Source organism: Xenopus laevis, chromosome 1S (genome assembly GCF_017654675.1).
Source record: "Xenopus laevis strain J_2021 chromosome 1S, Xenopus_laevis_v10.1, whole genome shotgun sequence".
Classification (NCBI taxonomy): Eukaryota; Metazoa; Chordata; class Amphibia; order Anura; family Pipidae; genus Xenopus; species Xenopus laevis.
In genome coordinates, this window is record NC_054372.1 from 30,385,518 (window position 1) to 30,409,863 (window position 24,346).

At 37.0% G+C, this 24,346-nt stretch overlaps 1 protein-coding gene across 2 annotated transcripts in view; it reads right to left on the reverse strand.

The window, feature by feature from the left end:
- The window catches only part of LOC108706599 (rho GTPase-activating protein 7), a 211,423-nt gene extending 187,374 nt beyond the window's left edge, over positions 1–24,049 (reverse strand). The window contains exons 1-3 of one of the 2 annotated variants that reach the window (XM_041579485.1): positions 23,857–24,049; positions 23,178–23,232; positions 9,400–10,458 (exon numbers count right to left, since the gene is read on the reverse strand). In XM_041579485.1, the coding sequence (XP_041435419.1) occupies positions 9,400–10,362 (963 nt within the window). In that variant the 5' untranslated portion in view covers positions 10,363–10,458; positions 23,178–23,232; positions 23,857–24,049. Of the gene's footprint in view, positions 1–9,399; positions 10,459–23,177; positions 23,603–23,856 lie in introns of those variants that run through there. The other variant, XM_041579484.1, reaches the window with a different exon arrangement.
- Between the last annotated feature and the right edge of the window lie 297 nt (positions 24,050–24,346).

Below are 24,346 nucleotides of genomic sequence, written 5' to 3' on the forward strand. Positions count from 1 at the left end.
GGTATTATTCAGAATGCTCAGGGATGCCCTGGGATTTTCCTGATAATGGGTCTTTCCGTAATTTGGATCTTCATATCTTCAGTCTGCTAGAAAATCATGTAAATATTAAATAATTTCAATAAGTTTTTATTGGGGTTTTTCCAAGTTAAATTACAGCTTTTGGTAAAAGCCTAATATATACTTTAAGTAAAAGTTTTTACATTAACACATAATGACATTAATAATCACATTAATTATTAAAATTTGTATAGAATTGGTCACAAACAATATGTTTATACAGTATTCTAGTTATAAACTTATATTTCAAAACATTGTTATAACAAACCTTATTGTTTGACTAAATACCTCTATTAATAGTAAGTCAAGGGAATTTTTCTAGAAAAGCTATAATTTTTTAAGGTAATAAAGTATTATAAGTATATATCTGTATTATACCCCAAATGGTGGGGGAAATATACTTTTATTGTGTAAATATTAAATAAACCGAATAAACTTCCAAATACAAGCTACTGTTTTATTATTATTATTGGATTATTTGGATAAAATGGAGTTGATGGGAGACAGGCTTTCTGTAATTTGGGGCTTTCTGGATAATGGGTTTCTGGATAGCAGATCCCATATCTGTACTGCCTCCTGATCACTTCAATGGGAAAGCATGCTAGAGTCTTGTTAACTTTTAAAACCAAAAATGACATTGTGTGCAATTTCGGGCCAATAAAAACATCAGCGCCAGAGTTGCCATATGTTGCCCATTAAAGTGATTAAGGGTGTGACAGCAATGGCCTTAGGCTCTTCTGCACCAGTGGGGAATATGCCATGTAATGGAATGAGCAGAATATAGTCGCTTTTTTTGTTGTATGATTTCCCTTTTTTTTTTTTTTAAGAACGTCATTTCAGTGGCTCTGTTTTCTTCTCTCACATAAACATTGCTGTATTGTATTACACAGATTCCAGCACACATAATCCAGTATATTCAGCTGGTACTTATTAAGATGATTACAGATTCAGTCATAAGAAACTCAGCACACGGACGTTTTGCTATGCCATATTAAATGTTACGTCATAGTCTCACGTGTGAAACATGTCACATTATTTGGTTATTGACAGTCAGGCATAATAAATAACACAGCCAATATTATTATAAATACAGCTAATAGAATGCTAATTGCTTAATTAACTTAAAAACCACATCTGTGTGGGAACACCTCCTTTCCAATACACTTTCACCTTTAGTTTTTAGTAATGACCGTATTTGTACAGTTAAAGGAAAACGATATCCTCAAAATGAATACTTAAGACATACCTCCAAAAATGTTATGACCACGCCCATTTTTGTGGCCTCATCTCCTAATTACCATGTTCATTTTACAAAATTTGGAAAGTAATGAAAGTATTTCTGTGTTTTTTTCAGTTATTACAGTTTTGCTAATGAAGTTGAATTGCCCTTTAAGCTGTGAGTCTAACTTTTCCCAAGGGACCTGTTATCTTATATCGTTACAATTATTTATTTCCTTAGTTTGAAATTGTTACAAAAGTATCTTATAAGCAGCTGTGGCTGTTCTGGGCTCTCTACCAAAAGCCAATTAAGTTAGAAATGTTGTTTCTTTTTCTGGCCGTTCAGTGCAAAGAAAAACGGGACTTTCCAGTGCAAATGTGAGTTGAGCTGTCAAAAGAGGGACGATCCCTCTAAAAAACGGGACAGTTGGGAGGTATGCTTATGCAGGCACAAGTCACATGACTGGGGCAGCTGGGAAACTGACAATATGTCAAGCTCCATGTCAGATTTCAAAATTGAATATAAAAAAATCTGTTTGCTCTTTTAAAAACGGATTTCATGCAGAATTCTGCTGGAGCAGCACTATTAACTGATGCGTTTTGAAAAAACATGTTTTTCCATGACAGTATCCCTTTAAGCAACAGATAATTTACACTATATGAAATTACATATTAAAGAATCTCACCAAACTGGAATACATATATTTAAGTAAATATTGCCCTTCTACATATTTCCCCTTCAACCCCCATTTTGTGATGGTCTGTTTGCTGCCCCAGAGATCACCTGACCAGAAATACTACAGCTCTAACTGTAACGGGAAGAAGTGTGGAAGCAAAACACAGAATTCTGTCTGCTAATTGGCTCATGTGACCTAACATGTATGCATTGTTTGTGTGCATCGTGAATCATACAATTCCAGGGGTCATCTTATTTCTTAAAATGGCAATTTTTGAAGATGGTAAATATACCAGGATCTAGGAAATCTAGGAAAGGCAGTACACGGTTACACTATGTGGTTGTAGCTATGGAAGTTTAAGGTACACTTTTATGTTGGAATGCCCCTTTGTGGTCTGAACCCCATACAGTGGAAATCAGGTATAATATATTGAGGCCTCATTCCCTATGTAGCTGAGGTCCCTTCAATTTAGGCAGACTCAGAGCCTAGGGGAGAGCTTCTCCCTACTACAGTCCTGGTTGCAGCACAGGCTGCTTGTGCTATTTAACCTCTCTATATCACTTTCCTCAAAAGTGCTATGAAAGAGTTAACCCGACTCTGTCAAAGCTTCATTCATGGGGTCCCTGCTCCCCAACTTTCACTAGGTTCCTCTAGTGCAGACCATCTTTACTGGGCCTTGGTATACCCAGGCTCCCTATAGCACATCCAGCTGGATCAGCAACTAGAAGCTAAAGAGAGAGATCCACCCCTAACCAGGCACTATGTTAAAGTGTGGCAGGAAGTGGTAATAGGCCAGTAGGCCAATAACTAGAAACATGGTCATCTGCCCAGCAACTAAGGAAATAAGGAAGTGTAGGGATTTAAAACCATATAAATTTAGTAATCCTATGGGTCCTTACATTATAAAAATGGTTTATTTAGATGAAGCAGGGTTTAATATATGAGCTTTTTTGTACAATGTATTTTTAGAGGCCTAAATTGTTTGGTCCCACCTTTAGCTAATGAAATGAGTATAGATAAAGGAAAATATCATACAGTCCCAGCTTCAAGAATATATAGGAAAGCAAACACATATTCTCTCCCTAACTGACTGGCCTTCAGCTAGGCTTTCAGGTATATCTAGGAAATCAAATAACCATTTACACTATTTAGACCCTAAGGGGGTTATTTACTAAGCTCCGAATACCCGAAATTCCCCGAAGTCCGTAAAATTCTAGATTTTTTGTATTATAATAGGCTTTTAAAAAAATCACAAATTTTTCTGAATTTATTAAACCCCGAGGGCTAAGAATATAAAAACACGGCATCTCAAACCTATAGAGGTTGCATAAAAGTCAATCGGAACAGTCCCATTGATTTTTGGTTGTGTCAGGGGTTTCAGGCAATTTCATTATGTTTTCGGAGCTTTCGTTTTTTTTTTTTGAGTTTTTGGGGAAAATTCACGAAAAAATCGTGAAAATCTGAGCTTTTCCCGTAAAGGTAATTTTTGGGAAAATGTAATAACAAATAAGCGTAAAAAACCCGAGCGGCTTAGATCGGAGTTTGTAGCAGCAGATATTGAGATAAATTCGGACCTTGATAAATAACTCCCTAACTGTCGTTTAGATTGCATGCGGCATCCAAAGCATCACCAGTGCCACAGACTTGAAACCACTGTTTTAAGATCTAAATTCCTAATAAAATCTTTTTTACTTACAGCTTCAACATCAACTCTTTGCAGACAAAAATATGGATTCTGCTCTTGAGTCTTTCAAACCTTTTTCAGCTATAAAACAATGTGTTTTTCTTAAAAATAGCTCCAGAAATACAAAATGAGCCGTAATTATCACCTGTAAATAATTATCACCTGTAATAGAAACTAATACATTGTTGCAATTACAGAGCTGAAATAACTGAGAAGCCAACAGATACCCACATCAAAAAGAAATGCTGGGCAGTTTAGAGTTTACTAGCATTCTTTCCCAGTGGGTCACTCTAAAAAGTCTAGGCTGAGGTTAGAAAAAAAAAACACGTGGGCATGGAAGTCACGTAATAAATGATAAGACATGTTATTTTATATTTTAGTACTATAGTTGAAATTCTATACCAAATCAGCATGTATACCTATTTTATTTAAGCTATCTAGACTAGTAAAAGGCATAAATTCCCATGCAGTAGTAAGGAATTAGTAAAGCCAATACAAGCATGCCTTTTCAGAGATGTGTGCCACTCTAAGTGTTTTAATTCTTCTGGGTATGTTAGTGCCCATTTCTGATTGGTTGAGAAGTAATATGTCCAGGTTACTTAAAGGAACAGTAACACCAAAAAAATTCAAGTGTTTTAAAGTAATGAACATATCATCTACTGTTGCCCTGCACTGGTAAAACTGATGTGTTTGCTTCAGTAACACTACTATAGTTCATATAAACAAGCTGCTGAATAGCAATGACGGAAATTGAAAAAAAGGCTATATGACACAGGATAAATAATGGATAACAGATAACACCATTATGTTCTACAGAGCTTATCTGCTGTGTGACTTGAGCCTTTTCTCATTTGAATAGCTGCCCCAATGGCTACACAGCAGCTTATTTATATAAACAATTGTAGTGTTTCTTAAGCAAACACATACGTTTTACCAGTGCAGGGCAACACTGAATTATGTTTGTATTACTTTAAAACAATTTAATTTTTTGATGTTACTGTTCCTTTAAGTAACAATACATTTAATAGGATTTAGATTAAGATGAGTCTATTTAAGAAAGAGAGTTAAGCTAGCCATATATCTTCCCAGACATGATTGGGCAGTTTGGACAGTTCATGGTCCATTGTAAGATATCTGTCTATTTAGCATGCAAAAATCAGAATACAGTGACCATTTTTCTCCATGATGTTAATATATGCTTGAAGGGGTAGTATACACCTAAAGAGAATATGGAGCATATTTATCAAAGAGTGAAGTTAGAGATCACCACAGTCCACTAGAGTGAAAGTCCGACACTCTCCATTATTTACTTCTTGGCATTTTTTAGGTATATTTATCAAAGGGCGAACGTTCACTTTCAAAAATCCCATAGAAATGAATGAAGAGTGACAGAATTTCACTCCTGTGGTGATCTCTAACTTCACAGGAAGCAAGTCTTTGCACCACTTTGCAGGGCAGAGTGCAAAATACAAAAAACAGCAGATCTTGCTAATTTTTCACAATTTGCACCCTTGTCCTGAACAAAGGACCCCTACTTAGTATTTCCTATACGAAAGAGTATGAAGCTAAAAGTGATTTGTAACAGTTTTATATTTTTTGTAGTAGAGAATTTTATGTTTATAGAAATATATATATATATATATATATATATATATATATATATATATACAAACGAAAAAATGGACAGCACTCGCTATTAGTGCTAATTATACCAATGTCACACATGGCTTGAGAAAGGGCCTGAATTCATATGTGCACATTTATGGTGATGTAAAGTTTTTTACTTTTTAATACAGAATTTGAGCATTAATAGCGAGTGCTGTCCATTTTTTCGTTTGTATATGTTATGGGAGATTTAAGGTGGCCATACACGGGCCGATTGGCCCGTGTATGGGGCCCCCCGTCGGGCTTCACCGATCGAGATCTGGCCGAAAGTCAGCCAGATCTCGAACGGATGGGACGAAAAATCCCGTCGGATCGCGGCCGCATTTATTCGTTGATGCGCCCCTGCGATCCGACCACCCATTACTATTCGTTAAGATCCGATCGTCGGGCCCTCAAGGTGGGCATATTGGGGAGAGATCCGCTTGTTTGGCCAAACGAGCGGATCTCTCCGTGTATGGCCACCTTAACCGGAGTTCCCCCGAGGTACCGCAACCTAAATCACCTGAGCGTGAGTGCTGTTACTAACCTTTTGTATATATATATATATATATATATACACACAAGCTTCCCCCCCATTTGTGAATATGATTAATAGGACCTAACCTTGGCAAAAAAAAAAAACTTTCAGGATAAAAAATTAAAATGTTGTCTTCCATGCAGGGCTTTCTACTGTGGAATGCACTTGCATCTCAAGGCAGTAGTTGTGAGATAGACTTTTAATCCAATTATTCTGAACATATGTAAGGTTCAATGAAAGAGATACAATTTGTCTCTGGATGAGCAATTTATCTTTCCATAGGCTACGTAGATGAGTCTCAGACTCACTTCTTCAGCTGTAAGGAATGCAAATATAAATCATGGCTCATCTCATCTAAAGCTGGCCATAGATGTAAAGATTTTTAAAAGATCCAATCGTTATCGTGAGACCAAGATTATCTTGAAACGATGTGTCCATCAACTAAAAAGACCATTGCAGGCGATATTGCCAGCAAAACTGAAGGGGAGCTGCCTGCTTGGCCCTGCAGACATAGATACATTGCACTGGGACTGATAAAGATTTTTTTAACCTGGCCGATCAATTTTCTGACAGATGTCGGATGAAAAATCGTATGATGTACAATCGTTCGAATCCCACTAACTTCACAATAATTTGACAGATTGGTCGGATTTCACTAAAATCAGTCGTTCGGGGACCTTTATTCCTGATATGAAATGTGCATCAAATCGAAGAGCACATTATATTTTCATTCCTTTAAAACACTTTAATTTTTTGGTGTACTGCTTCTTTAACAGATACTGTACGTACAGTATGTAGAATTTAAAACTTATATGCAAAAGTAATTTATAGAGCAAAAGAAAAAAATTTAAAGCTTTGCATTGTGTCTCAGGAATAACACTCTGCAGAATAACGCAAAGTAAAAAAACTTTGGAAAATTACATTTTAAAATGCACATTTGGTGACTCATTTGCAAGATGTCATCCTATTGTAATATCCTTACAGCCTTACCCACAATGAGGATACAAGCCTGCTGCCTATTTCTGATAAACGTATCTCCATTTAAGGCCCTGGTGCCGTCTAGACAATCTTGGCAGCCTCTGAAATTTCTAACTTGATGCCAAAAACGTATAGATTGTAAATTTGCTTTAAAAATATACAGTATTACAATATCCTGGCACTCCTTCCCAGAACACTATTTTCATGGCTTATTAAATTTGAAATAGTTTTAGGTTACTTGCAATCCTTAAAAAATGTGACTTAGACCATCCAGTAAGCATGGAATACAAACTGAAAATTCCTATATGCTTGCAAAGTCTTTCTTTAAAGCAGCATTTAGACATATTTTGAATGTACAGGTATAGGATTCCTTATCCGGAAACCCGATATCCAGAAAGCTCCGAATTACGGAATGGCTGTCTCCCATAGACTCCATTTTATCCAAATAATCCAAATTTTTAAAAATGATTTCCTTTTTCTCTGTAATAATAAAACAGTACCTTGTACTTGATCCCAACTAAGATATAATTAATAATTATTGGAAGCAAAAGCAGCCTATTGGGTTTATTTAATGTTTACATGAATTTCTAGTAGACTTAAGGCGTGAAGACCCAAATTACGGAAAGATCCGTTATCCGGAAAACCCCAGGTCCCAAGCATTCTGGATAACAGGTCCCATACCTGTACCTTGCGCAGCTGAATGTGTGCATTGTTCCGGCCCACTATTGTTTATTGTTTTTAAGATCCTTATACATGGGGTATTTTGGCCTTTGTTCACTTTGCAATTGCTACGTATAACTTTGCAGCCATTTTCACAAGTTTTATAAGAAATTAGCCATTGGAGGTTACATATTCATTAACACCTCTGTATGAAGTTGTATCATTCATTATAACTGTGTTTAACCACATGGCAATACAAAATACTTTTACAAATATGTTTCACTAAATTAAATGAATTAATGTTCATGCAATAAACATTTGCAGATATCCCTGTAAGAATCACCTTATACTTATTTTACAGAAATTAGGACGAATCATAGAACATTAATATGAACCATAAATGATCCAGTAGATCAGCTTTTGCACTTGGTGAATAAGATGTTAATAGCAATCTCTTTAAATTTGCCAATATTTAATTAGTTATTTATTTAATTAGAATTTTTATAATTGAAAATACAATGTGACAAGGGGATTAGTCATGTTTTTTTTATCAATTAAAGGGCATGTAAACCACCAACAGAAAAATGAATCAGGGAACATCTTCTTTGAAATCTTTAAATACCTGCCACTCTGGTTGTAGTTGCTTAGTTACATAGTTAAATTGGGTTGAAAAAAGACCAAAGACCAAAGTCCATGAATTTTAACCCATCCAAATGAAATCCAGCGCCCATACCTACACACGCCCAATGAAACGATATAAACCAATATCTATATTAATTTTAGACTTTAGTATCACAATAGCCTTGGATATTATGCCTGTCCAAAAAATCAAGAAATCATTAACAAAATCAGCCATCACAACATTCCCCAAGCTCACTGCCCTCACTGTGAAGAACCACCTTCAAATTAAAGTTTTTTCCTCTGGTCTAAAGGTTAATAGTAAGGCTGCAGCATTCACTTAATCACTTAGGATTTCTTCTCCTCCTCTAACCTACTCAGCCCCCTCCCTCAAAACTTAGTTTTGGCTGTTGGCTATTGCACATGCTCAGTTCCTCTCAGCTCAGATTACTAAGCATGCACCCCAGTCTAGCAGCCAGAGAAGAGATAGCATTGATGCTTTCCATAGAAAGTCTGCTCTAGTTGGTTCTCCAGACATTCTCTAGTGAGCTTATTTTATCCATTGCAGTGCTTAATCCAAGTAGAATTTTTCATCAAAGTAAATTCTGCCTGTGTAAGCCTGCATTTTTAACTGCATGAACTTTACAGGGAACATGTGCTGTTTGCAGATGTAAATATCACTGATGATGTGTCAGAGGGAAAATGGTCTCTAGTTGAAAGCTGCTATTTGTTTTAGAAAAATGTGATGGTGCTGGCAAACCGAGGCATACAGTATATGCAGTACAAATTATACAGTTCAGATGGGGGACATGCGCCTAACTTATACACATGTTAGGAGATTATGTTAGCAAGAAGTAGCTATGGGAAACCTTAGGACAATCCACAAAAGGAGCTCCAAGTATCTATATATGCAAACAGGAAGGGTTGGAGCAAGAATATCCTAAATATTATGCTAGGGATGGAATGAGGGAGCACATTGGAAAGTCAGCAGAAAGTACATATACCAGACAAGTGCAGTTTAATGTGCAGATCATTCTTAAGGTGGCGCAGACTCAAGTTAGGAACTTGGGTAACATTGTTGTGGATTAGATGCAGGTGCATGAGTTGCTGGTCAGCTGGGTAAAGTGACTTTCAAAGAAGTGAATATAAGGCTACAAAGTGAGTTCCTTCTGAACAGGTGCACAGTGTGCAGTGAATACAAAAAAGTGACAATGAACATGATATGTATTAAGGACATGTGCTCCATTCCACTATGCGTTGGTATTTTTTAAGAGCATAAATTAATTATTCCCTTGGTACAATACATTAATAACAAAATCATGTACCTTTTTTCTCCGAAGTCTTACTTTATCATGAACAGTTCCATGGGCTTTATGGTGGAAGCAGTGAACAACATCTGATAAATAGAAACTTTTTAAGTTCTTGCTTAATGGGTTTATAAGACCATCCCCATTGTTCTGTTTTAACTCTCCGTCTGGGCAGTGTTGAGGCAGAGGTAAATCTTTGGTGCCTGTTTCAGACTTTGTATGTGGGCCACAAGGAGGACAATCAAGTACCAAATCACACAGAGGTTTTTCATGTCCATCCTTTGAAGCCTCTGTTTTTCTTCGTTGTTGTGCAATTAAAGAAGAATGCAGCAGTTGTTTGCCGTGCCTAACAATTTCCTCAATATTTGTAGAGTTACATGTTTCTCCTGATGCATCATTTTCAGAAATAAAGTCCATTATGTGAAGATTTTCCATGATGTTTTCACTACTGCTAATCACACAACCACCATTGGTATCATTATAATTTTTTTCTTCCTCTGGGTGTAACAGGACATTTTCAGCCCCAGAATGTTCTCTGTGTTTGCAGACCTCATGGACTTCATTTTGTGATAAGCTGTCATTGTTTAAATCTCCTTTCACCGTATATGAAGGAAGTTCAGTACCTTTGACAAACTGCTCATCATTTTCATCACTGCTATGCACATCTGTTTCAATACTTGAGTCCGAAGAAATGTGTCCAGCTTCCATACTGAGGTTATCATTTTCATCAATCTTTTTTGAAGGACCTTCTTGTAATTCGAAAAACCCATTTGAATCTCCAAGATCAATACATGGTGAAGGAATCAAATTATTTTCCTTATGCTCCCCTATGCCAGTTTCATGTTTTTCCATTATTGATTCAAAAGTATCTGTTGTAAGCCCATGACAACAAATAGTATAATTCCCAGAAGAATTAGAAGACCCCATCCGCTGCTTTACATAGTTTTCCCAAAATGTATTGCTAATGACAACTGCCGTCATAGTAATTCAACACAGCGTGTTGAAAAGGTTTCTTATACAGCAGACCATGTGATTTCAATAATTAGAAGCATAGCCAATGACCTGGGAAATCATCATCTGTAAAAAAAAGACTGTGATTTAGTTTCAGAGGTACAGCCTATTCTTGATAATGCTGACATGCAGTCAGCAAGCAATAATATAGCAGTTGTTTTAAGTTTTAGGATGACCACATATATGCTTCAGCCTGCCAATTTTTGCATAATGAACCTCATTTTCTTTTGGTTTTTGGATAACCAGTTTCAGGCATTTCCATTCTGTAAAGCCTTATGACTTTCTGCACAAATAAATCGTTATAGATAACGAGGTTGTCTGCTCTGTAAAAGAAGTTACGTACTTGTGTCATCTGCCTATCCATTCTTCTGGGCAAAGGATTTGTTTAGCAGCCTGCATTTAAGCAATCTGCTAAGATTTAAATTTTGTATTTGAGGATATCAAACTTATTGACATCGAAATCATGGGTCGTATTTATTGGAGGGTTAATTAAAGCTGGCTACAGCTCACTAAAAGGAAATTCTGCCATCTCTATTCATTTATATTGGATTTTAGGGACATATCACAGGGTAAAAATTAAGTTGATCTTTTGCTAAATGTGCCTCTAAAAATCCCAAAAAAATAGCAAGCTGTAACTATTAAACTTGGTGGAAGCTCTATTTCATTTTTGATAGACACAACGTTGGACTGGGATGCCAGAGGCCCCCTGGGGCTACAACCCTTACCATCTCGAGAGCCAACCCTCCCAGGGTCTGCCTCCCATCCCCTGCATGTACTAAGTAGTTAAACTTTTGCCACCTACCTCCTGTGGCTGCGACAAGAGGAGGTGGCCCCGGTCTGGGGAGTATATGTAGCATCCTAGATGCTGGAGCCCACTGGTCCCAGTCTGATCCTGGATAAGTATGAATATTCTTGTACTTTTGTTCATTAAATATGACAGGCTGAAAGTGTGATAAACTCACTATAAACTTCTGCTGCTGTTTAGTTAATAGTAGTGATGGGCGAATAAATTCGCCAGGCACAAATTTTCGGCAAATTTCTGTGTTAAGCCGCCGGCTAATAAATTTGCGAATCTGTTTTGAAAATTCTGCGGTGAAAATTCGCCTGCGGCAATTTCCACAATTTTTTTGTGAAAACATTCGAAATGCTCGATTTTTTCATGAAGACTTCCGAATTGCTCGATTTTGCGTGAAAACTTTCGAATTTCACAATTTTTTTGGGAAAACGGCTGAATTTCATGAATTTTTCGTGAAAACGTACGAATTGCACTAATTTTCAGTTAGTTTTCTAGATTTTCTGCGAATTTTGTGGGAAATTTGCAAATTCTTCAGTGAAGCGAAACGGGAGAGATTCACCCATCACTAATTAATAGCAATGCCAGTCTAGGATGCCCAGGAGGCCAGGAGCCCACCAGAAAATCATACAGAAAAGGATTATGCTTTAAATTAGTTTTCCTCCTCCCTTCTCTTACCTCCTTTGTTCTCCTATGGGGTTATGTAATAAAAACTAAAAAATTGCCTGTGCTACCGATCAGCAATTAGGATTTTTGTGGATTACGTTTTAAAAGCAAACATCTTATTAGTTGCAATGGGTTTCTGCAACTGGGCAAACATAGTGCCTTTTGTTATGGGGAAATTATGGGGAAAGTAGTTTACTTTTTTAGTACTATCTTCCTCTCCTTTTCTACTCTACTCTCACACAGACATGAGAAATGACAATTTTCCCTAAATCCCCATAAAAGACCAAATAGTTGGGTTAGCAGTAGGACACACTGACACCTGGGCCCACTGAGTTTTTATGGTACTCTGGTAAGCCAGTTCAGATACTGGTTAAAGGGGACCTTTTACCCTAAGAAATAATTCAAAATTCTTTCTATCATGTTAGTTGAGCAAAATGAACTTTACTTACATTACATTTATTATTTAAATTTTGTTTCCTTCAGTCTTGGATTTACACAATCACAGCACACAGGCAGGAGACAAATTGTGTATCACCCCAAAATCTAATGTATGCACCAGAATGGGGAACCTAATGCCCATGCACATTGGCCTACACAATTATAGAGCCTGGGGAGGAAAGGGAAATGTGCAGTGACAGTGAGGAATTGCTGAATGGAAAGTGAAAGTAATTGATTGAAAAGATATTAGATTGACAGCACAGATATCTAAACATCTTTATAACAGGTATAAGAGTTTTGATTCTCCCATAAGGCATCATGGGCGGAGACATATCTGTGCTATAAATAGTGATGGCGAATTTATTCGCCAGGCACGAATTCGCTGCAAATTTGCACAATTTGCCGCCAGCGAATAAATTCGTGAAATTTGCCGGCGTCAAAAAAACGAGACTCCTGCGCCATTTGTGAATTTTTCGCTGGAAATTTGCGAATTTTTCTGCGAATCGTAACGCCGCAAATTCGGTCATCACTAGCTATAAACCTAATGGTTCTGGATGCATAGTTGGCCAAGGGGACATAAAGGAGTGATTTGCATGTCTCCGCCCATGATGCCTTATGGGAGAACCAAAACTCTTATTTTGGTATATAGGCAGTGCTGTGTGTATGGCATGAGACAAGTAAATACCTTCTGATTTCAGAAGGCTTCACTGCCTACACTGCATGTAAATTGCTAGTAAAGGGCTTTTTGGCTCCTTTTAGCCCTTCTCACCCTAACCTGGTTCGGTTTCCCATTTCGCTTATAACAGGTATAGATGCTTTAATGAAAGATAGAATTTGTGTTCCATGTTTCAACTGCAAAGAACTTTCATCATGCAGCTTTATATGTGTAGGTGACAGGTCCGTTTTAATGGCCACACTACTAATGAAAATTTTGGACCTTTTGAAACCTTCTTCAAGAACTCTTCTTTTTGATACATTGAACAGTAGCCACACTCATTTCTACAAAATCCCATTTCCATCTATTATAGTACAACTAGTAATCCAAAAAATATTATGTACAGGAAAGCAAAGTTATGCAACCATTTGTCTTGTAGTCAAATTCATAAATACATGAACCTCCATGTCCCTCAAAATAGGTACATTGCATTCCCTTGCAGTATACACATTTATGAGCCATTAACTATTCCATTTTTATTTGCTACAACTGTAGGGTTTTATGTTTGTAGGCTTCAGACTGCACATAAATTATTTATTTGCACTTCTGACTTACAACTGCACAGAACATGGATCTTGGAAAGGAAAAACAACGCATAACTTTCAAGTCTCGGTTCCAGGATTGAGAATGTTAAATCACAAAAGGCTGACATAATAAATACCAAACAAAACAAATGGAGCATTGCATCTGATTTCCCATCTTTATGTTACATTTTCTCCTTTTGGCATTTACCATACGTCTACTTGGATGTAGGGTCTGCTTCTTGAGACTGCATAGTTTGTTCTGGGTCATTTTAGTCCACAGAATGATTGCACATCCAAACCCAAAAGCCTCCTGATAAATCACATGCTGGAAGGAACAGAAGTAGCTGATATGCACAGCATGAAATATCCTGAACAATATTAGATGATGATTATTATACTGCATACAAGAAAACTTGTCTCTTGCATTTTCTACATGTATTTAATGTTTTTAAAGAGATACAAGGGCAAATCAGTTCTTGAATTATAACTTCCAGCAACCAAAAGCTCAGGAGAATGTTTAGAATAACAGTTCATCTAATACGAGCTTTTAGTTCAGTGTTTCTTAGCATACTTAACAAGACAACAAATTAAATTGACCTTCAACCGTTATGCACCTCTTTGGCATTACTATTATTGAAAATTTCAAATTAATAAAAAAGAGGGTAAAGACCTAACTTAAATCGCATGGGCATCCATTTTTGGGTCCAGATCCATAGTTTAAGAATCCCTGCTCTAGTTGTTTGTGGTTAGTATATATTAGTTGTAAAATGATATGTCATCTAGTAAATATTAGCACTAGTGAGCCAGGCTTATTTACTGTTGCTTGTGACCCTAGCGAGCACGATTAGCTGCTCAAAGGCCCCAATTAGAGTATTTTTTGTCCACAATATAATTATCAATTATTATTATTATAAAAAGCTGCATAGGAAGATTTTACTCTGAAACCATCATTGTCTCTCTCTGCCTACTCATGTGCATACCAGAAGATCCCTCCAGGGTCCCTCTTCCTGCCTGGTGCACACATAACAGACGTGGATAAATAATAACAAACACAATTCTAACACAATGAATACTGTTAATCCCAAATGTGCAACAAATTGCAGGCTATGAGTCAGTGAAATAGAACAATATTTACACATGTCTGTTTTTAATATCAATGTGCAATATTTTCAGGTGGCAATTCAAGATATTTGTTTCATGAAAATAGTGTATTTGCTTTGAATTTCAGGGCCAAATCTTATTGTGCTATACTGTAACTATGCTGTACTGTACTATGTACTATAACTATACTGTAAATTGCAATATTCTGCTTTGCTATTATATACTTCTGTGCCTTGAATATGCTATACTACTATGGTGCAGGGATGTAACAAATTTGGACATGCACCAAAAAAATATATTATAGGATAGAATATTTAAATTAAACAATATTTTGCCTCTTCATAGGTTCCTTATAATGCCTCACCTGCAGTATGTGATGCAGTTTGGGGCTCCAGTCCTTAAGAAGACAATTAATGAGCTGGAGAAAATGCAGAGAGAATGCAACTAAAGCTGGCCACAGACGCAAAGATCCGATATAAAGTTGTAAGAACAGATCAGCCGATGTTCTGCCCCTGACAGCAATCGTACGATAGTTAAAGCCAGTGACAGTCTCCCTCTGAAAATCGTATGATCGCCAATACATGCAGAGATATTACCCACAGCCGACAGAAATTTTCTAACCTGTCCGACCAACAGATCTTCACCGGACGAAAAATGTCGGGACTCTCTACACAAGGTCCGAATATCGTACGAATCTTCGATTCATACGATCGGATCTTTGCGTCTATGGCCAGCTTAAACTGGTTAGAGGGATGGAACAATTAAGAATTAATCTATAAGGTTGTTTTATTCTCTTCAGAAATGCGCTTGAGAAGGAACACCTTTAGAAGTACATTACAGGAAATTATAGACAGATAACAGGGGAACCTTAGTTCACATACAAAAGAAAAACAAATAGAGGCCACCTCTTTAGACTTAAGGAACTGAACTTTCATTTGAAGCAGTTTAGGTGGTTCATCATGGTGAAGGCAGGGAGTTTTGGGTGATGTTATTATGACAGATTCTATTAATGCCTTTAAGAGTGGCATAATATCCAAAGCTTCAGTGATCTCAAGATCTACAGATATGTATATATAATATATAAATTAACTATGCAACTAGGAAGAACCCCTGACCACACATTTCTGCTCTATAGCTGGTACATTAAAGAGTTTGTAAATCAACCAACTATTGGAGCATTGAGTTGGTGGTCTCACTGAGTTTTTTCCAGCAGACCAGTTCAACATAATGCTCCCCTTGTTATAACCTGATATCCAATTAAAACATAAAGAACAACCCCCAATCAGCTAAAATCACATAACAACCACCATGCTTAAACCTTTGACATGGCACAAAATAATATCTTAAAATGACCACTGGAACAGGGAACTGGAAACAGGAATGCACCCTATGAAGTTGCCTTTAGTCTTGTCAGTGCCAGCAATGGTCCACCTTCAAACATTTTTAGCATTTTAAGATAATATTTTGCGCCAGGTTCTTGTGTGACTTTATCTGATGGGTGTTTTTAAGCAAATTATAGTGAAACGTATGTTTTAATTGGATATTAGCACTACTGCTATATAACAATGAAAAAATATATTGAATGGATCCGCTAGAATCTTGATGGAGAAAGCTCTGTGAATCCTCCAGCTCAATGCTCCAATAGTGGGTTAATTTGCAATACATGTTTCACATGTTTTGCAATACATGACTTGCACCTATTATTTCTCTTACACACTAAGGGGCCAATTCATTAACTTCGAGTGAAGGATTCGAAGTAAAAAAACTTCGAATTTCGAAGTGTTTTTTGGGCTACTTCGACCATCGAATGGGCTACTTCGACTTCGAATCGAAGGATTTGAACTAAAAATCGTTCGACTATTCGACCATTCGATAGTCGAAGTACTGTCTCTTTAAGAAAAAACTTCAACCCCCTAGTTTGCCCCCTAAAAGCTACCGAACCCAATGTTAGCCTATGGGGAAGGTCCCTATAGGCTTGCCTAACTTTTTTTGGTTGAAGGATAATCCTTCGATCGTTGGATTAAAATCCTTCGAATCGTTTGATTCGAAGGATTTTATTCCTTCGATCAAACATTTTTTTCGCAAAATCCTACGACTTCGCTATTCGAAGTCGAAGGATTTTCATTCCCCAGTCGAATATCGAGGGTTAATTAACCCTCGATATTCGACCCTTGATGAATTTGCCCCTAAATTCTCCCTAAAAGTGGTATTACGTTAAAGAGTTTCCAGTTTCTAGAGAAATGAACTAACACCATTTGTCTGAGCCATTGCTTTTTCCTCGTTCCCATAATCATAACTTGCCTTTTCCAAACCAATTCTCTTAGAAGTAACCACCACTGGGGTATGACTTAGGAAGCAATGATCCAGAACTAGTGCTTAAATACTAAAACTCTGTCTAGCATAGATATTCCGATGGTCTAAACCAGAAAACATTAAAAGTTTAGATGCCTTCCAAAGGGCATGAAATGAACACACATCCCTTGCATTTGAATATATATCAATATAAATTGTTCCTCTGTAAGAGATTTTTAACATAGCATATTTTTCATCTTGTGGGTGTGTATCATAGCAATGACCTTGTTTGTGTAAACTCTGCCTGAGAAAATTGATTTTCAGTTCTTCATTTAGTTTGAAAATAAACACCCAGAAGCCTGACATGCCTATTACTCAGCCTGCACAGTTCAAGGGAGATTTCAGAAGCACTGTTATAAAATGCGAAATGAAAGAGATATAATATGAATAGGGATGTAGCGAACTGCCGATTTGGTGTTCGCGAACGCCGTTCGCGAACACCGGCAAAAAATGCGAACGTTCGCGAACAGTTTGCAAACATCGAACACCCGCTAAAATCGTTCGGATCGAAGGATTTTAATGCTTTTCATTCATTCGAATGCTTACAATCGTTCGAACGAATGGAAATCGTTCGATTTTTAGCGGTCGAAGGAATTCGAATGGTCGAATGGTCGAACGATTTGTATTCGAATCGAACGCGAACTCAAAATGCGAATGTCGCGCGACGTTCGCGAACATTCGGCGGACGCGAACGGTCGAAGTTCGCCGGCGAACAGTTCGCTACATCCCTAAATATGAACATGAAATCGTCAGACTTTATTCATACTCAACCCTCCCCTAGGCACTTACTCACCTCCTCTGTCTATAGTATGGTAGTTACACTACTGGTGATTTAAACCACTTTAAATCATTAAAGGACTACGAACTTTTAGTCTTAGGGCTATTCTACAGTCTTGACACCCCTTCCAATAGACAGCAATTCAGATGAATATGTCCCAATAAAAGATTTTTAAGAAGATTTAGAATGCTTTTGAATAATTCCATGAAATGTACAAACAAACCCAAAACATAAATGTAAAAACAAACCAAAAACATATTCTCATCAAACTGAATACAGGCAAATGTCTCCAAAAGAAAACCATAAAGAGAATAGGAATCCTATTTAATGCAACTAGATGGAATGATTTCACTCCATTTGGGACCTTCTTCAGTCCAACAAATTTTGATTTAATTAATTGCTTATATATAGGATGCTTTACATTTTTCTAATCTTAGTGGTTTCCAGCAACTGCATTCTTCAGTACAAAACAAATAAATAAAGTAAGATTGTGTAGTGCCTCTGTACCCTAGGAAGACCTTTTTTTCTGCTGGCAGGTCTTCACTAATACTTGAATCTGAAGGAGAATTGTTGTTAGAGCTACAAGGGATTTATTCCCTCGGGTGGAAAGGGCTTTCAGGTTGTAGAGTATTTGAGTATTTGATTTTCAGGATAATTCAAAGCAGTACTTGCTAATACTTATAGACCACCTACCAGGAGATCTATTCAACTGTCATGACGGTACTAAAGCTAACAGTGTTCCTTTTTGGTTTTGATGTCATGGGACAATAACCTACTTATTTCTCCGAGGGTTTTATAACCTGCTGGTTACTGTACTTGCTGATATTCAGTAAGATGTACTGTATTTTAGTATTGTGGATGGTATTTCTCCAGCTTCAGTAACTAATTGGTAATTAACACTGTAGCTTTGACTGACCTAATACATTTCAAATGTTAAAGGCAAATGCATGATTTGATACTATGGGTTACTGAGTTAGCAATATTGTTCTATAGAACCTGGTAAGGTCCTGGTCTGTGCACTCTGTATAGTTGCATCACATGGGTTGCACATGGAAGATTATTGCATGCCCCTATTTTTGCGTGCTATACAATCAAGAGCTAAAGTCTATGCGGCAAATTTACTTAGGTCTGAATTTTCTCTTCTGAAAGCGTTGCCACACTTCACGCCAATGCGGCAGACGTTAATTCGCTACGACTACGCTTATTCATCAAAATGTGGAAATTTGTCTTTCCAAATTTCTTAGAGAATTTTTTCCAGCATTACTTTCTTCCTAGCGAAACGTCTTTAACATACTTTTGCTTACGTCAATTTAAATATGGCGGCTACATATTTAGGGTCATATAGGTCATATGTATGTCTTTATTAGTGATGGTGTAATTGTTGGAAGTAGCCACATTTTATTGAAAAAGTCCAAGGCAGGAAAATAAAGACAAAAGAGATCCTCAATTGTCCTAGACTTGAGTCTACCATAAAACAAATGTGGCATGAGCTTCAAATGGTTAAAAAAGTGTAAATAACATATATTTAACAATTACAACTTTTAAACATAATCCCATTTTAAAATGTAAAAAAACAACAGCATTTTTTTTTTTTTTTATGACTTTTTGAATGCAGGAAAGGATGTCACTGACATAGTAATGTTGAGGATGTAGCTTCATCTTAACAATTCACAAGATAGAATCAGAGGAAGCAGACTTTGGCGAAAAAGGGTAATGTATTGTAAAGTTTACACTTTGATAAATTTGCAGATTAACAATCATTCACCTGAGAGGTAGTTCGCCTGGTGAAACATTGCAAAAGTTCACTAGCGCTGAGGTTTTTCACTAGCGATTTGTCTTCTTCGCCTTTTAAAAAATTGGCAATGTCGTTGCGAATTGTCATTTTGGCAAATTTTCAACAATAAAACTTGCTATATTACAATCTAATAAGCACAATTATCTGCTCAGTTAGTGAACCAAGTGCTTGTGCAGCTCATTTGTCAATGAGGTTGTTAGTTTCTTTTAAAGAATGGTATGCAAAGCTGGCATCATGGTGCTAAGGTGACAGATGCATGGCCTAACATGCATGAGCCCACATGTAGAGCAGGACTTAATGGAGCATCAAGCTCAGTCCAATGCAAGGTGTTAATCTGCAGCATTCTGCACTGTGATATAATGTATAATAGATATAGAATATATATATATATGCGATAACTTTGACGTAGTTGGCCAGCTTAAATATATTGCAATATATGGACAAACAATCCCTGTTTTGTTTAAAGGGTAAGGCATTTTTCAGTAGCAGAATGCACAAAAATGTCTCTGTCTTAAATATATTGATAATGGGTTGAGTGCAGAGGACTCTTGTATTTGTCTATATGTATTTTGTGGTCACACCCTCATTGCACCCCCGCCTAATGGTTTTAAAAACTAGTGGTGAGCACAACTTTCCCTTGTTTGTTATAGTTATACAGGAGCAGTGACCAGCTCCATGTTGTAGCTCCCACCCTTCCCAACTATAGTCAGGTGATCCCACTGGTGTCTAATAAAAGGGCAGCCAAGTTTGGGAGTTTTACTTTGAAAGCAGCAAGTAAGTTGCAGGTAAAACTTAGTCCCTTTGTAAAATGCATAATGAAGTAATAGAATTCTTAATGAATCATATGAAAATTGGGCATAAGACTGGCCAGATATGGGATGACTTTGACGTAGTTGGCCAGCTTAAATATATTGCAATATATGGAAAAACAATCCCTGTTTTGTTTAAAGGGTAAGGCATTTTTCAGTAGCAGTATGCACAAAATGTCTCTGTCTTAAATATACACAGAATTTGAGTGCTCACCTGAACGTAATTACCCTCTCGGGTGCCGGGTGCTAAACAGTCCACAGGACCTCCTGCTCTAGGTCCAAATAACTCGAACATCCAAAGAAAACTGTAGCACACCGATCAAACTTGTCTTGTGAAGAAAAGTGTTTTTATTGGCTCACGGCAGACATAAAGTTTGGCAACGTTTCGGGCCACGCAGGGTTGATAAAGGGCCCTGCGTGGCCCGAAACGTTGCCAAACTTTATGTCTGCCGTGAGCCAATAAAAACACTTTTCTTCACAAGACAAGTTTGATCGGTGTGCTACAGTTTTCTTTGGATGTTCGAGTTATTTGGACCTTGAGCAGGAGGTCCTGTGGACTGTTTAGCACCCGGCACCCGAGAGGGTAATTACGTTCAGGTGAGCACTCAAATTCTGTGTATATTTAAGACAGAGACATTTTGTCTAAAAGTCTAAAAGTCCTTTTTTTCTTATGGAAGTGAACATCAATATTTACTGTATTATAAACTTGCACAGATCCTCACTTTAAAACATTTATTTGTGCAGATTCACCAAAAACAAATCAGCATACTCAAATATGCACAATCAATATACAAGTGTTCATGCATAACAGTCTCTCCCCCCTGTCTGCATACCTCATGTCAGCCACTCCCTCCTGACGCGTTTCGTGCCATTGGGCGCTTCATCAGAGGATGCTGAGCATGCTGATTTGTCTTTGGTAAATTTGCACAAATGTTGCACAAATTCTGTGCAATTTTACAATTTTGAATTTATCACAATTGGATCCACGCACAGGGCCCACTAAACGATAACAATAACCCATAACAAATTTATTGAAGCAATATTTACTGTCTCTCTCTCTCATCTATCTTTCTTTCTTTCTTTCTTTCTTTCTATCTATCTATCAATCATATATCTATCTATCTATCATCTATCTATCTGTCTGTCTGTCTGTCTGTCTGTCTGTCTGTCTGTCTGTCTATCTATCTATCTATCTATCATCTATCTGTCTGTCTGTCTGTCTGTCTGTCTGTCTGTCCATCCAATCTATCTATCTGTCTGTCTGTCTGTCTGTCTGTCTGCCTGCCTGCCTGCCTGTCTGTGTCTGTCTGTCTGTCTGTCTATCTATCTATCTATCTATCTATCTATCTATCTTTCTTTCTTTCTTTCTTTCTTTCTTTCTTTCTTTCTATCTATCAATCATACATCTATCTATCTATCATCTATCTATCTATCTATCTATCTATCTGTCTGTCTGTCTGTCTGTCTGTCTGTCTGTCTGTCTGTCTGTCTGTCTGTCTGTCTATCCATCCATTCTATCTATCTATCAATCTATCTATCTATCTATCTATCTATCTATCTATCTATCTATCTATCTTTCTTTCTTTCTTTCTATCTATCAATCATACATCTATCTATCATCTATCTATCTATCTATCTATCTATCTATCTATCTATCTATCTATCTATCTATCATCTATCTATCTACCTGTCTGTCTGTCTGTCTGTCTGTCTATCCATCCATTCTATCTATCTATCAATCTATCTATCATATATCTATCTATCTATTATCTATCTATCTATTATCTATCTATCTATCTATCTATCTATCTATCTATCTATCTATCTATCTATCTATCTATCATCTATCTCTCTGTCTGTCTGTCTGTCCATCCATTCTATCTATCTATCAATCTATCTATCATATATCTATCTATCTATTATCTATCTATCTATCTATCTATCTATCTATCTGTCTGTCTGTCTGTCTGTCTGTCTGTCTGTCTGTCTGTCTGTCTGTCTGTCTATCCATCCATTCTATCTATCTATCTATCTATCTATCTATCTATCTATCTATCTATCTATCTATCTATCTATCTATCTATCTATCATCTATCTCTCTGTCTGTCTGTCTGTCTGTCTGTCTGTCTGTCTGTCCGTCCATCCAATCTATCTATCTATCTATCTATCTATCTATCTATCTATCTATCTATCTATCTATCTATCTAATATCTATATTTCATCTATCTATCTATCTATCTATCTATCTATCTATCTATCTGTCTGTCTGTCTGTCTGTCTGTCTGTCTGTCTGTCTGTCTGTCTGTCTGTCTGTCTGTCTGTCTGTCTATCCATCCATTCTATCTATCTATCTATCTATCTATCTATCTATCTATCTATCTATCTATCTATCTATCTATCTATCTATCTATCTATCTATCTATCATCTATCTCTCTGTCTGTCTGTCTGTCTGTCTGTCTGTCTGTCTGTCTGTCTGTCTGTCTGTCCGTCCATCCAATCTATCTATCTATCTATCTATCTATCTATCTATCTATCTATCTATCTATCTATCTATCTATCATCTATCTACCTATCTATATCTATCTATCATCTATGTATCTAATCTAAACCAGCACTTTGGCACACACAGCAAAGGTAGATAAGCCTGTGTTCAGATTAAGAACACATGAAACTTTTCAGTTGAGTCATGTCAAATCACCTGGGCCGCTGTAATTGCTGTCCTGGTTCTAGAATGCTAAATGCTCAAATGAACAAACTTTATTTTGTTTTTGAAGCTGTTTAAATTCCTTTAACAGGTTACAGAGAAGTCTTACCTATTTTCAGAGCAGGAACATCCCAGCCGTCAGCAGTGTCATGATCTGAATGTCCCTGTTAAGACAAATTCACTTGAAGTTGTTGAGATCACTACTGTGTTGTAAGCAGTTTCGTTCCCGCTGCATGATTCTTAGAAAACACCCTTACCATCTGGAAAAAGCCTGAATGCAGCAAAAAAAAAAAATCTCCCCTGGTTCATTTTTCCCCCTCCCAATAACTTCTATTTACCAAAGTCAAGAAAAACTGTTTTGTTAAAGGGGCCCTCAGTAACGGGGCCCAGTCAGCTTGAGAAGTATCCTGCTTGAGAGAAATATGCATGTACCAGAGCAAAGAAAAAATTGACTGTTAGATGAAAATAGACAGAAAAAAAAAATCTTTCCTCCAAACGTCGGTCTTTCATTTAGGAGACTGCAGTGCTTACGCCTACATGTCTAACTGCTTCAACACAAGAAAATTATCAGCCTCCCAGCAATAGTTCTAAGTTAAAAATAACCTTGTACTGCTCTGTTCTGATAAACACTTACAGTACAGGACAGTGGCTGATTTTATATCACATTCAGCACCAAGTTATGCGATAACAAGAATTTGGTACAGTATATGAAAGCACAGGCAGTCATTTATTGTAATGTTACATTAAAAATTATGGAGTGCAGTCGCTAGCTTTATAAACTACATTACCTCTCATGTGAAATCCCCAGTAGTTGTATAACTCCAGGACATTATAGGAGTAAGGGCAAAGGTTCCTGTCGATCACATAAGCAGCTTTGTAACATCATCCTGCTCTTCCAGTACATAGACCCAATTTGCTGGACAGATTTTGCTTTTCTGCAGATTTCGTGAAACTGTCAATTTCTATCTTTCTATCTTTTTTTTTTTACTGTGTTCTGCCTCCGTACAGTGACTTCCTCCCGGTTGCTTCAGTCTAGGCAGGGAAGTTGGTTTCCCATTTGGTTTTGATTAAATCCAGACTGTCTGCTTCTTAAAATGCTCAGATTTAAGCAATAGCCCAAATGAATGCAATGTTCACATGAGTGGATCAGAAATTAAATAGATACCAACTGAGGTAACCATATTAATGAAATGGGTAAAATGTTTAGGATGGTCAGGCTCAGTAAAACTGGTTTATCATTGGTTTTTGCTTGCCTGAGATTTTCATTATGATGAACGA